This window comes from Panulirus ornatus, chromosome 11 (assembly GCF_036320965.1).
Source record: "Panulirus ornatus isolate Po-2019 chromosome 11, ASM3632096v1, whole genome shotgun sequence".
Lineage (NCBI taxonomy): Eukaryota > Metazoa > Arthropoda > Malacostraca > Decapoda > Palinuridae > Panulirus > Panulirus ornatus.
The window spans coordinates 21,167,234-21,182,187 of record NC_092234.1 but is presented as its reverse complement, the minus strand read 5'-3'; the positions used below and the strand labels follow the sequence as shown (position 1 = coordinate 21,182,187).

General features: G+C 45.4%; 1 protein-coding gene across 1 annotated transcript in view; it reads left to right on the top strand.

The window, feature by feature from the left end:
• LOC139751372 (serine/threonine-protein kinase NIM1-like) overlaps positions 1-14,012 on the top strand; it is a 231,610-nt gene extending 217,598 nt beyond the window's left edge. The window contains exons 9-10 of the mRNA XM_071666738.1: positions 5,616-5,858; positions 11,359-14,012. Of these exons, the coding sequence (XP_071522839.1) occupies positions 5,616-5,858; positions 11,359-11,682 (567 nt within the window). The 3' untranslated portion in view covers positions 11,683-14,012. The remainder of the gene's footprint in view (positions 1-5,615; positions 5,859-11,358) is intronic.
• Positions 14,013-14,954: the final 942 nt, after the last annotated feature.

Sequence of the window (14,954 nt, the reverse complement as noted above, 5' to 3'; positions counted from 1 at the left end):
GAACAACAAGATGATGTGGTGATGACGCAACCAACATTCCCTCCCTGGGTTACTGGTCACCTTCAGGTGGCTCAGTGTAAACAGTGCACAGGTAGGGCCAGAAAGCGAGGCATCTGGTGTACAGGTAGGGCTAGAGAGTGAGGCATCTGGTGTACAGGTAGGGCTAGAAAGCTAGGCATCTGGTGTACAGGTAGGGCTAGAGAGCGAGGCATCTGGTGTACAGGTAGGGCTAGAAAGCTAGGCATCTGGTGTACAGGTAGGGCTAGAGAGCGAGGCATCTGGGGTACAGGTAGGGCCAGAGAGCGAGGCATCTGGTGTACAGGTAGGGCCAGAAAGCGAGGCATCTGGTGTACAGGTAGGGCCAGAGAGCGAGGCATCTGGTGTACAGGTAGGGCCAGAAAGCGAGGCATCTGGTGTACAGGTAGGGCCAGAAAGCGAGGCATCTGGTGTACAGGTAGGGCCAGAAAGCGAGGCATCTGATGTACAGGTAGGGCCAGAAAGCGAGGCATCTGGTGTACAGGTAGGGCCAGAAAGCGAGGCATCTGGTGTACAGGTAGGGCCAGAAAGCGAGGCATCTGATGTACAGGTAGGGCCAGAGAGCGAGGCATCTGGTGTACAGGTAGGGCCAGAGAGCGAGGCATCTGGTGTACAGGTAGGGCCAGAAAGCGAGGCATCTGATGTACAGGTAGGGCCAGAAAGCGAGGCATCTGGTGTACAGATAGGGCCAGAAAGCGAGGCATCTGGTGTACAGGTAGGGCTAGAGAGCGAGGCATCTGGTGTACAGGTAGGGCCAGAGAGCGATGCATCTGGTGTACAGGTAGGGCCAGAAAGCGAGGCATCTGGTGTACAGGTAGGGCCAGAAAGCGAGGCATCTGGTGTACAGGTAGGGCTAGAAAGCTAGGCATCTGGTGTACAGGTAGGGCTAGAGAGCGAGGCATCTGGTGTACAGGTAGGGCCAGAGAGCAAGGCATCTGGTTTACAGGTAGGGCCAGAGAGCGAGGCATCTGGTGTACAGGTAGGGCCAGAGAGCGAGGCATCTGGTGTACAGGTAGGGCCAGAGAGCGAGGCATCTGGTGTACAAGTAGGGCCAGAGAGCGAGGCATCTGGTGTACAGGTAGGGCCAGAGAGCGAGGCATCTGGTGTACTGGTAGGGCCAGAAAGCGAGGCATCTGGTGTACAGGTAGGGCCAGAGAGCGAGGCATCTGGTGTACAGGTAGGGCCAGAGAGCGAGGCATCTGGTGTACAGGTAGGGCCAGAGAGCGAGGCATCTGGTGTACAGGTAGGGCCAGAGAGCGAGGCATCTGGTGTACAGGTAGAGCCAGAGAGCGAGGCATCTGGTGTACAGGTAGGGCCACAGAACGAGGCATCTGGTGTACAGGTAGGGCCAGAGAGCGAGGCATCTGGTGTACAGGTAGGGCCACAGAGCGAGGCATCTGGTGTACAGGTAGAGCCACAGAGCGAGGCATCTGGTGTACAGGTAGGGCCAGAGAGCGAGGCATCTGGTGTACAGGTAGGGCCACAGAGCGAGGCATCTGGTGTACAGGTAGGGCCACAGAGCGAGGTACACGCTATCCTTTCCCTGATGTACATTCCCCTCTACTCCTGTTATCTGTACCCTCCCATCTGTACCTTTCCGCCTGTACCCTTCCAACTGTGCCCTCTTTGTACCCTTCCATCCGTACTTTCCCATTTGTACCCTCCCCTCTGTACCCTCTTATCCGTACCCTCCCTTCTCTATCCTTCTATATGTACCCTCCCGTCTGTACTCGCCCATCCTTACTCTTATGTCTGTACCCTCCCATCCCTACTTTCCCATCTATACCTTCCCATCTGTACCCTCCCACATCTACCCGCCCATCCCAACCCTTTTCCATCCGTACTTTTCTATCCATTCCCTCCCGTCTGTACTCTTCCGTCTGTACCTTCCCATCTGTGCCGTCCTCTCTGTCCCCTTCCATCTGTGCCGTCCCCTCTCTCCCCTTCCATCTGTTCCGTCCTCTCTGTCCCCTTCCATCTGTGCCGTCCCCTCTCTCCCCTTCCATCTGTGCCGTCCTCTCTGTCCCCTTCCATCTGTGCCGTCCCCTCTGTCCCCTTCCATCTGTGCCGTTCCATCTCTCCCCTTCCATCTGTGCCGTCCCCTCTGTCCCCTTCCATCTGTGCCGTCCCCTCTGTCCCCTTCCATCTGTGCCGTTCCATCTCTCCCCTTCCATCTGTGCCGTCCCCTCTGTCCCCTTCCATCTGTGCCGTCCCCTCTGTCCCCTTTCATCTGTGCCGTTCCATCTCTCCCCTTCCATCTGTGCCGTCCCCTCTGTCCCCTTCCATCTGTGCCGTCCCCTCTGTCCCCTTCCATCAGTTCCCTCGTGTTAGGTAGCCTGGGTCGTGCAGGTGACCAGGTGGTGCACAGGTCATCACTGGTCACTAGGTAGCCTGGGTCGTGCAGGTGACCAGGTGGTGCACAGGTCATCACTGGTCACGTGTGTCCTCCAGTCGTGGCACGGTGAGGTGCGCGGGTCCGGGTCCTCACGTGCCTCATCTTCACGCCACGTTGGACACCCTCACACCTCAGTGTTTGTGAGGGAGTCACTTGTCGTAAGTGCCTCATACCTCAATGTTCCTCATCAGCTTCATAGAACAGAGGAAATGTCTCACATTTGATGTTTCCGAGGACGAACACCCACACACACACACACACAGGACACTGCATCAGTGGCAGATTACACACGTCTTCATCATGACTCATTATTCCAGTGGAGTGTCATTATTCCAGTGGAGTGACTGGCTACCTCCACTGAGGAGGTATGGTAATACACAGTGTTTATAATGAACGTGACACACGACAACTGGTATTGACTCATCATAGAATTATATCGAGTATTTGAGTGTGTAATATATAATACCCACTTGTATCCACCTTAAAGATACTATTTGACCAGGATGTAAGAATGATCACATAATTATTGTGTCATAGATTCACACATACTAACTCCAGCTTCTGAAATAAGGTAAGGTGTTACATTGACACGATGACGAAAGCAAAGCATTACTTTACGTACAATATTATGTGGTTACAGTTTATATATTATGTAATGTGGGTACAGTTATGTATTATACAAGGTGGGTACAGTTATGTATTATACAAGGTGGGTACAGTTATGTATTATACAAGGTGGGTACAGTTATGTATTATACAAGGTGGGTACAGTTATGTATTATGTAATGTGGTTACAGTTATGTATTATACAAGGTGGATACAGTTATGTATTATGTAATGTGGTTACAGTTATGTATTATACAAGGTGGGTACATTTATGTATTATGTAATGTGGTTACAGTTATGCATTATACAAGGTGGGTACAGTTACGTATTATACAAGGTGGGTACAGTTACGTATTATACAAGGTGGGTACAGTTATGTATTATGTAATGTGGTTACAGTTATGCATTATACAAGGTGGGTACAGTTACGTATTATACAAGGTGGGTACAGTTACATATTATACAAGGTGGGCACAGTTATGTATTATACAAGGTGGGTACACTTATGTATTATACAAGGTGGGTACAGTTACGTATTATACAAGGTGGGCACAGTTATGTATTGTACAAGGTGGGTACAGTTATGTATTATACAAGGTGGGTACAGTTATGTATTATGTAATGTGGTTACAGTTATGTATTATACAAGGTGGATACAGTTATGTATTATACAAGGTGGGCACAGTTATGTATTATACAAGGTGGGTACAGTCATGTATTATGTAATGTGGGTACAGTTATGTATTTTACAAGGTGGGTACAGTTATATATTATGTAATGTGGTTACAGTTATGTATTACACAAGGTGGATACAGTTATGTATTATGTAGTGTGGGTACAGTTATGTATTATACAAGGTGGGTACAGTTATGTATTATGTAATGTGGGTACAGTTATGTATTATACAAGGTGGGTACAGTTATGTATTATGTAATGTGGGTACAGTTATGTATTATACAAGGTGGATACAGTTATGTATTATACAAGGTGGGTACAGTTATGTATTATGTAATGTGGGTACAGTTATGTATTATACAAGGTCGGCACAGTTATGCATTATACAAGGTGGGTACAGTTATGTATTATGTAATGTGGGTACAGTTATGTATTATACAAGGTGGATACAGTTATGTATTATACAAGGTGGGTACAGTTATGTATTATGTAATGTGGGTACAGTTATGTATTATACAAGGTGGATACAGTTATGTATTATACAAGGTGGGTACAGTTATGTATTATGTAATGTGGTTACAGTTATGTATTATACAATGTGGATACAGTTATGTATTATACAAGGTGGGTACAGTTATGTATTATGTAATGTGGGTACAGTTATGTATTATACGAGGTGGGTACAGTTATATATTATGTAATGTGGGTACAGTTATATATTATGCACGGTGGGTACAGTTATGTATTATGTAATGTGGGTACAGTTATGCATTTTACGAGGTGGGTACAGTTATGTATTATGTAATGTGGGTACAGTTATGTATTATGTAATGTGGGTACAGTTATGTGTTATGTAATGTGGGTACAGTTATATATTATACAAGGTGGGTACAGTTATGTATTATACAAGGTGGGCACAGTTATGTATTATACAAGGTGGGTACAGTTATGTATTATACAAGGTGGGCACAGTTATGTATTATACAAGGTGGGTACAGTTATGTATTATGTAATGTGGGTACAGTTATGTATTATACAAGGTGGGCACAGTTATGTATTATACAAGGTGGGTACAGTTATGTATTATACAAGGTGGGTACAGTTATGTATTATACAAGGTGGGTACAGTTATGTATTGTACAAGGTGGGTACAGTTATGTATTATACAAGGTGGATACAGTTATGTATTATACAAGGATACAAGGTGGGCATAGTTGTGTATTATACAAGGTGGGCACAGTTATGTATTATACAAGGTGGGTACGGTTATGTATTATACAAGGTGGGCACAGTTATGTATTATACAAGGTGGGTACAGTTATGTATTATGTAATGTGGGTACAGTTATGTATTATACAAGGTGGGTACAGTTATGTATTATACAAGGTGGGCACAGTTATGTATTGTACAAGGTGGGTACAGTTATGTATTATGTAATGTGGGTACAGTTATGCATTTTCGATGTGGGTACAGTTATGTATTATGTAATGTGGGTACAGTTATGTATTATACAAGGTGGGTACAGTTATGTATTATACAAGGTGGGTACAGTTATGTATTATACAAGGTGGGTACAGTTATGTATTATACAAGGTGGGTACAGTTATGTATTATACAAGGTGGGCAGTTATGTATTATACAAGGTGGGTACAGTTATGTATTATACAAGGTGGGTACGGTTATGTATTATGTAATGTGGGTACAGTTATGTATTATACAAGGTGGGTGCAGTTATGTATTATACAAGGTGGGTACAGTTATGTATTATAGAAGGTGGGTACAGTTATGTATCATATAAGTTAATGTCATTTAGTCAGTTATTAGTTATGATAATATATCCAGATTATGAGCCTGATATGAGCCCGTTATGATCATGATATATATACGTGTCAACCTTCCCCAGGCGAACACAGTAGCGGGGCTGAAGCGGCACATCCTGGCTGGCTCGTTCATCCTGCCGGAGCACGTCTCCCCCGCAGCCTCGGACCTCATCACACGCCTCCTGGTGCAGGACCCCACTGAACGACCTGGCACTGCCACCATCGCTGGCCACACCTGGCTGGCCACAGCTCCCACACAGCCGACCCCACTCCCAGCCTATGTCCTGGCTCCCACATCCTCCACTGAAGACGCATCAACCCTAGAAGTACGATATTATTGTTACTGTTATTATTTTTACCAATACTGAATTGCCATTTCCCTCTATGGTGAGGTAGCGCCAGGAAAAGACGAAGAATGGGTGATTCTGCTCACACTCAGCCTCTAACGTCATGTGTAATGCACCGAAAGCACAGCTCCCTATCCACATCCAGACCCCACAGACTTGTTCATGGTTTACCTCGGCTGCTTCACATGCTCTGGTTCAGTCCATTGACTGCACGTCAACCCCAATATACCACATCGTTCACACTGTCGTGTGCACGTCTTTCACCCTCCTGCATGTTCAGACCTCGATCATTCAAACCACTTCTCGCTCCCTCCACCTCTGACACATACATCCTCTTGGTCAATCTTTCCTCACTCATTCTCTCCATGTGACCAAACCACTTCAAAACACCCTCTTCTGCTCTCTCAACCACACTCTTTTTATTACCACACATCTCTCTTACCTTTTCATTACTTACTCGATCAAACCACCTCACACCACATATTGTCCTCAAACATCTCATTTCCAACACATCCACCCTCCTCCGCACATCCTCATCTATACCCCATGCCTGGCAACCATACAACATTGTTAGGACTACTATATAAACCTTTTAAACATGTCCGTTTCTGCCTCCCTAACTACTGCCTCTCTTTCCACAAACATTTCAATGCTTCCAGAACCTTAGCCTTCTCACCCACCCACCCTCTGTTTCCATGGTTCATTAGCGAGTGTTCTGGTTGGGTTCTTAAAGAATGGGCACGTAAATACGTTGAACAACATCAACATTGTTTTCTGGGTTAAGGTCCATAAAGTGCGATAGCCAAGGGACAGTGAGCTACTGGAGGTGCAGGATTATGGTGACGAAGAGGTAAGGGAAGGTGATACGAGGCAGGTTTGGCAGGCAGGGGTCCTGTGATGCTGGTGAGGGATGCCAGATGAAGCAGGAACACGTGGGAGAAGTACGTGACTGCCGAGTTTACGTGGAGCTCCTGCAGGAGGAGGTGGGTGTGGCACGCATCGCGGCTCCTGGAGTGTGCGGCGGCTACCGATTTGTGCTAGGGATGCAGGAGTGCCGCGGGCGTGGCCCTTGGTCCCTTGTTGTTACAATTGCTGCTTGTACTGGGCGGAGGTGATGTCCCAGGCGAGTCCTGCCGAAGATGGACGTCGGAGATGAAACCTGCCTGGAAGATGAAACGTCAGGAGTCACGTTGGGACATTTAATGACGGAGGAGACGCCCTAAGGGTGGCCAAGACTTCAGGTCCCGCAGTGGTAGACATGTGTACAGCGAGTAAGCTCCCTGACTGCCTTCCTGCGGTGATACCCGGGTGTATAAGAGGCAGGAAGGTCAGGTTGTCGACCTCTCCCTGCTGGTGGACTGAGAGCGGCGGCTCTTATGGAGAGGGTCAGGTCGTCTATAATTAGAGCAGCAGCTATATTGGCCGTAGGTTGGACCACCAAACTCATTTCTCTGGGGGTCGTTAGGTCGCGTGAAGTCACCCGCTGTGACCTGCCACCAAGTCAGGGCGTCGTCAGTGAGGCAACGCTGTGCGGAGCGACAGTGGGTCGCTACAATTCCAGTCACTGCCATGTCCACTCCCGGGAATCCAGAACACTTCCCCCAATTTTTGTCTACTCAGACACATCCCAACTAACTTGTCCCTCAACCCTGCTGAACCTAACAACCTTACTTTTATTCATATTGACTCTTAACTTCCTCCTTTCACACACTTTTCCAAACTCAGCCACCAACCTCTGCAGTTTCTCACCCGAATCTGCCACCAGTGCTGTGTTTTCAGCATTCAGCACTTGACTCACTTCTCGGGCCCTCTCATCTCCAACAGACTGCCTACTCGCCCCTCTCTACAAGACTCTTACATTTACCTCCCTAAACACTCCATTCATAAACAAATTAGATAGCCATGGAGACATCACACACCCATACTACAGACCGACCTTCACTTGGAACCACTCAGTCTCCTCTCTTCCCACTCGTACACATGCCTTACACCTTTAATGAACACTTCTCATTGTTCCTAGCAGCTTACCTTCCAAGTCAAATATCATTATAACCTTCCATAAGGCATCTCTATCAACTCTACCATATGATTTCTTTAGATCCATAAATGTCGCATATAAATCCTTCTGTTTATCTTAGCATTTCTTAAACACTCTTTAAAGCAAACACCTGATCTACATATCCTCTACCACTTCTGAAACCATTATTATTATTATTATTATTATTATTATTATTATTATTATTATTATTATTATTATTATTATTATTATCATTATTATTATTATTATTGTTGTTGGTGTTGCTGTTGTTGTTGTTAATATTATTGCTGTGTAACAACTGGACCGTTTCTCAAGGAGCTCATATAGCTTCAAGGCTGCGCTACAATCAGTAGCAGGGAAAGAATAGATTCACCTGACGTCAGAGCTTCTTCGACGAGATTGATACAGTTTCACTGAAGGTGATTTTTCACTAATGTCACAATCAAAAACAAAGTCCAGCAACGTCTGTTGATGTCCTTGTGACATCAGACATATGGGAGAACCTGTATAGCAGATGGACAGGACCCTTATAAGCCAGGGAAATGGCCAGGTTCACTGTAGACAGAGACCAGTTACAGTGGCCAGGTTCACTGTAGACAGAGACCAGTTACAGTGGCCAGGTTCACTGTAGACAGAGACCAGTTACAATGGCCAGGTTCACTGTAGACAGAGACCAGTTACAGTGGCCAGGTTCACTGTAGACAGAGACCAGTTATAATGGCCAGGTTCACTGTAGACAGAGACCAGTTACAATGGCCAGGTTCACTGTAGACAGACCAGTTACAGTGGCCAGGTTCACTGTAGACAGAGACCAGTTACAATGGCCAGGTTCACTATAGACAGAGACCAGTTACAGTGGCCAGGTTCACTGTAGACAGAGACCAGTTACAGTGGCCAGGTTCACTGTAGACAGAGAACAGTTACAGTGGCCAGGTTCATTGTAGACAGAGACCAGTTACAATGGCCAGATTCACAGTAGACAGAGACCAGTTACAATGGCTAGGTTCACTGTAGACAGACCAGTTACAGTGGCCAGGTTCACTGTAGGCAGAGACCAGTTACAGTGGCCAGGTTCACTGTGGACAGAGACCAGTTACAGTGGCCAGGTTCACTGTAGACAGAGACCAGTTACAGTGGCCAGGTTCACTGTAGACAGAGACCAGTTACAGTGGCCAGGTTCACTGTGGACAGAGACCAGTTACAGTGGCCAGGTTCACTGTAGACAGAGACCAGTTACAGAACTAAAAAAAAAAATTGTTTTAGAAAATACGTGTTGAGCCAGAAGGAACCAGTTATACCTGGGAGACGTATTGGTTCACTGTTGATGTCAACCAGTGACATTGTACAGGAGATACAAACATGTCGTCAACAGTGTCTGTCATGAATCACAGTTGGGTCACTGTCATATGCTCACAGTCTTAATGGTGACCTTCATTCTATTTTGAATGTCTGGCAGTGATTCTACAAAGGTTGTAATGACCGATAAATCAAAAATATTAATGTAACGACCAACAAAAGTGAAACACGACACATAGTAAGCGACCATAATCCCTGTCTAGGCCATACTTTATATTTATTTGTGTAAGTACAATGTCAGAACCAGTACCAGATGAAGGTAAATACTTGCTGATTTTGAGTTTTCATAGATTCAACAGATTTGAACACACTTAAAGACTTGACCAAATGATTCTGTCAGACGTTGGTGCAGTGAAATGAAACACGACAGTCAGACGTTGGTATAGTGAAACACGACACTGTCAGACGTTGGTACAGTGAAACACGACACTGGCAAACGTTGGTCTAGTGAAACACGACACTGTCAGACGTTGGTACAGTGAAACACGACACTGTCAGAAGTTGGTACAGTGAAACACGACACTGTCAGACGTTGGTACAGTAAAACACGACACTGTCAGACGTTGGTACAGTGAAACACGACACTGTCAGACGTTGGTACAGTAAAACACGACACCGTCAGCCGTTAGTATAGTGAGAGAACAAATATGTGGAAGGTGTTATTTACGCTAGACTATTTGTTTATGTGAAAATTCAGTATGTTTATTACCTTTCTCCCACACAAGTGAATGTTTCACTGCTCCCTCTCCTTATGTTGTTATATGCTCTCTCTCTCTCTCTCTCTCTCTCTCTCTCTCTCTCTCTCTCTCTCTCTCTCTCTCTCTCTCTCTCTCTCTCTCTCTCTCTCTCTCTCTCTCTCTCTCTCTCTCTCTCTCTCTCTCTCTCTCTCTCTCTTCTCTCTCTCTCTCTCTCTCTCTCTCTCTCTCTCTCTCTCTCTCTCTCTCTCTCTCTCTCTCTCTCTCTCTCTCTCTCTCTCTCTCTCTCTCTCTCTCTCTCTCTCTCTCTCTCTCTCTCTCTCTCTCTCTCTCTCTCTCTCTCTCTCTCTCTCTCTCTCTCTCTCTCTCTCTCTCTCTCTCTCTCTCTCTCTCTCTCTCTCTCTCTCTCTCTCTCTCTCTCTCTCTCTCTCTCTCTCTCTCTCTCTCTCTCTCTCTCTCTCTCTCTCTCTCTCTCTCTCTCTCTCTCTCTCTCTCTCTCTCTCTCTCTCTCTCTCTCTCTCTCTCTCTCTCTCTCTCTCTCTCTCTCTCTCTCTCTCTCTCTCTCTCTCTCTCTCTCTCTCTCTCTCTCTCTCTCTCTCTCTCTCTCTCTCTCTCTCTCTCTCTCTCTCTCTCTCTCTCTCTCTCTCTCTCTCTCTCTCTCTCTCTCTCTCTCTCTCTCTCTCTCTCTCTCTCTCTCTCTCTCTCTCTCTCTCTCTCTCTCTCTCTCTCTCTCTCTCTCTCTCTCTCTCTCTCTCTCTCTCATCCTTCAGAAGTGTTGGTTGGCTGTTATGAGTCTCTCTTCTCCATAGAACATCCTGAGCTTCTTCAACGTTTCCACACATCTCCCTCTTTTCTGTCGTCTTGCCTCTTCCCTCACCAGCCATCACTGGTTCCTATGTGCCACAACCTCGTATAAGAGTGTTTGATCTGCTTGTCGTAGAATTCTATTTTCTTGTTCTGATAGAACTTACTGAGCTCCATATACAAGCTACAGCTGTATCTTGAGCTCATTCAAACTACAGCTGTATCTTGAGCTCATACAAACTACAGCTGTATCTTGAGCTCATACAAGCTACAGCTGTATCTTGTCCCTGTGTTAGGTCTCCCCCTCAGATTTTCTTGTGCCTTCATGACCCACACAGTCAGTATCAGTTGTCTTCTCCAACTGAGGTAACATACCTGATATTTCCTATTTCCATATTGTTGTTATGTTGTCTTGAGATCATTATCAATGTTGCATTGTGAGCCCTCACTTCTGAGTGACATGTTGATGTGAATAATGTTCCTATACTGTTAGTAACGGTAGCAACAACAGGAGATATGTTTTACACCGTTACCTGTTGATGGTTACAACGGTCAGAGGTGACCAGGATCATTATTGTGTCCACAGGCTGAGGCCGTGTCAACGTTGCAGACGTGGGGCATCTCCTGGGACGCCTTGGAGGATGGGACACCCCTGGGCGCTCGCTCCCCAGCCCTGGCCACCTACCGGATCCTCCTCCATCGCCTCATGAACCCCCCCAACACCCCCGGTAGATCCTCCAACAACAACTCCCTCGAGGCCGCCACCACCACCTCCATTACTACCTCCTCCCCATCCACGCCCAGCAAACATTCATCATCCAAAAGACGTTTGCCTCGCCTGCCTAAGAACGGCCAAGCTTCGAACGCAGTGTCTGGTGGGGTCAAGTCCCGTGCCTGCAACATTGTGTGATGTCGTCCAGGCAGGACCTACGCTGCTCTGCTCCATCCTGTGTGCCGTTGAACATGACACATGTTTTCTCTGGTTAACACCAGTAGTTGTAAGATGAGCAACATGCCAGGTCATGTTGAGGACAGAGGGAGACATAGTGGTTTGTATGTTATTATTAACCAATCATAATTCAGTGGCTGTGTTATTTAAAAGTTATGCAAGGAACTTGTTGTCAGGTGTGAACATATCGAATACCCGTGTAAGGCCAGTATGGTTGCTTAGGTTAAGCACCTGTAGAAAAGTAGGTTATAAGTATAAGTATTATTTAATGTTCATCAGTACTAAGGCCAAAGAAATATTTCCTAACCTCAGAGTGAATATTTATGTATATCTGTTGTACAGTATAGAAGAGATGCATGTTCTTGTTGTTGTTAAGAGCTCACTATATACGAAAGTCACATGGCTTTTGTTGACCAATTACAGTATTATTTCATTGTCGAGGGAGCTGTGTCTCCCCACCACGTCCACTTAGAATATCCGTCGAAACCTTTGTATGATGTGAACGGTTTGACCACCAGGGGAAGCCAGGCTCTCATCTGTGTTCTGACCGGGAACGATCAAGGCCAATGTTAGTCGAGTTGATCATAAGACAATCTGCAGCTGATCTAGTTGGTTTGTGTGCACTTGTAACTTGGGTTTGGATGTCACAATTGATTTCCTGATCTTTCATCCCTCGTTGGTTAAGGGCCAAGTTCTTGGATATGAACAGCCCTTGATCGTAAGGGTCTGACCTCCAAATATCATTAGCACTTAAGGTGTAGTATGATAATGTCAGTTCCTGATACACCAAACACGGATCATAAAGTCACTAACCTCAGATTATGATGAAGATATGATATTACAGGTCTTGTTTTGAACACCATCACCACCACCACCACGAGTCTGGACTCTCATCATTATCAACATTTAACGTACAGTTTCTGATCTCATCATCACTACCAATCAGACTTTTGTCTACATTTTACGTTAAGTGAAGGACTGTTGTGCTGAGCTAGTGATGGTTGTAACACAGTCACGTTCGTATCATCCAGCGTTGGTCAGGTTTTGATGTCCGATATTTCGTGTGACTGTAGTGCAGATGTTCGGGGTTATTCTTCATCATGAAGTGCTGATGGTATGTGGTAAGGCCATGGTGCACACTCATGGTGAGATGTATCATTTAGAACCATAGAAATGTCTTGATTGTATTACTTGCAGGTCATAGCCTTGCCATAGTGTGCTGCAGGTATGTAGCAGGCAGACGTTTGATATGACATACTGATAATGGTGAGAGGTTGGACTGTTGGGGTAAACTGCTTGTGATGTTAGGTCAAACCCTTGACCAAGAGTGCAAGCTGTATTGAGAAGTTAAAACTCTTAACACAGAACGGTGGTGATGTTCACATATTAGACCCAGATTTTAGGTGATCTCGATATTCCGGGGATGTTGTCTCGTTGAAAATGACTAGTGATGTTCCTCATGTTGACTACTGATGATGAGAAGAGGTCAGATGTTGGTTCCTCTGGAAGGTCTTACTGATGATAAGTGGAGTAACTTGGGTGATGGTTGTCAGTTTCATGTCCGGTACCAGAGGGTGACATTTTGTTCAGTGGAGTGGCAGGTGTGTCCGTCATGAAGGAATTTTGCTGAGGAAGCTGAAGTGATTTGATTAAGTTGTTTTGATACGTGCATTGCTGACATCTTGCATTTTGCTCGAAGACCGTTGTCCAGACATACTGACATATTGCTCCATAGCAAATACAGATTCTGAATGAATTTTGTAACACTAGTACCACCTATTTTTAACTAGATTATTGAATGATGATGATGATGATGATATATATATATATATATATATATATATATATCGAGGATGTAAGGCATGTGTACGTGTAGGAAGAGAGGAAAGTGATTGGTTCTCAGTGAATGTAGGTTTGCGGCAGGGGTGTGTGATGTCTCCATGGTTGTTTAATTTGTTTATGGATGGGGTTGTTAGGGAGGTAAATGCAAGAGTCCTGGAAAGAGGGGCAAGTATGAAGTCTGTTGGGGATGAGAGAGCTTGGGAAGTGAGTCAGTTGTTGTTCGCTGATGATACAGCGCTGGTGGCTGATTCATGTGAGAAACTGCAGAAGCTGGTGACTGAGTTTGGTAAAGTGTGTGGAAGAAGAAAGTTAAGAGTAAATGTGAATAAGAGCAAGGTTATTAGGTACAGTAGGGGTGAGGGTCAAGTCAATTGGGAGGTGAGTTTGAATGGAGAAAAACTGGAGGAAGTGAAGTGTTTTAGATATCTGGGAGTGGATCTGTCAGCGGATGGAACCATGGAAGCGGAAGTGGATCATAGGGTGGGGGAGGGGGCGAAAATTTTGGGAGCCTTGAAAAATGTGTGGAAGTCGAGAACATTATCTCGGAAAGCAAAAATGGGTATGTTTGAAGGAATAGTGGTTCCAACAATGTTGTATGGTTGCGAGGCGTGGGCTATGGATTAGAGATGTGCGCAGGAGGATGGATGTGCTGGAAATGAGATGTTTGAGGAAAATGTGTGGTGTGAGGTGGTTTGATCGAGTAAGTAACGTAAGGGTAAGAGAGATGTGTGGAAATAAAAAGAGCGTGGTTGAGAGAGCAGAAGAGGGTGTTTTGAAATGGTTTGGGCACATGGAGAGAATGAGTGAGGAAAGATTGACCAAGAGGATATATGTGTCGGAGGTGGAGGGAACGAGGAGAAGAGGGAGACCAAATTGGAGGTGGAAAGATGGAGTGAAAAAGATTTTGTGTGATCGGGGCCTGAACATGCAGGAGGGTGAAAGGAGGGCAAGGAATAGAGTGAATTGGAGCGATGTGGTATACAGGGGTTGACGTGCTGTCAGTGGATTGAATCAAGGCATGTGAAGCGTCTGGGGTAAACCATGGAAAGCTGTGTAGGTATGTATATTTGCGTGTGTGGACGTGTGTATGTACATGTGTATGGGGGGGGGGGGTTGGGCCGTTTCTTTCGTCTGTTTCCTTGCGCTACCTCGCAAACGCGGGAGACAGCGACAAAGTATAAAAAAAAAAAAAAAAAATATATATATATATATATATATATATATATATATATATATATATATATATATATATATATATATATATATATATATATATTCCTATGAGTCCACGGGGAAAATGAAACACGATAAGTTCCCAAGTGCACTTTCGTGTAATAATCACATCATCAGGGGAGACACAAAGAGAAATATAACAAACAGTTGATATACAA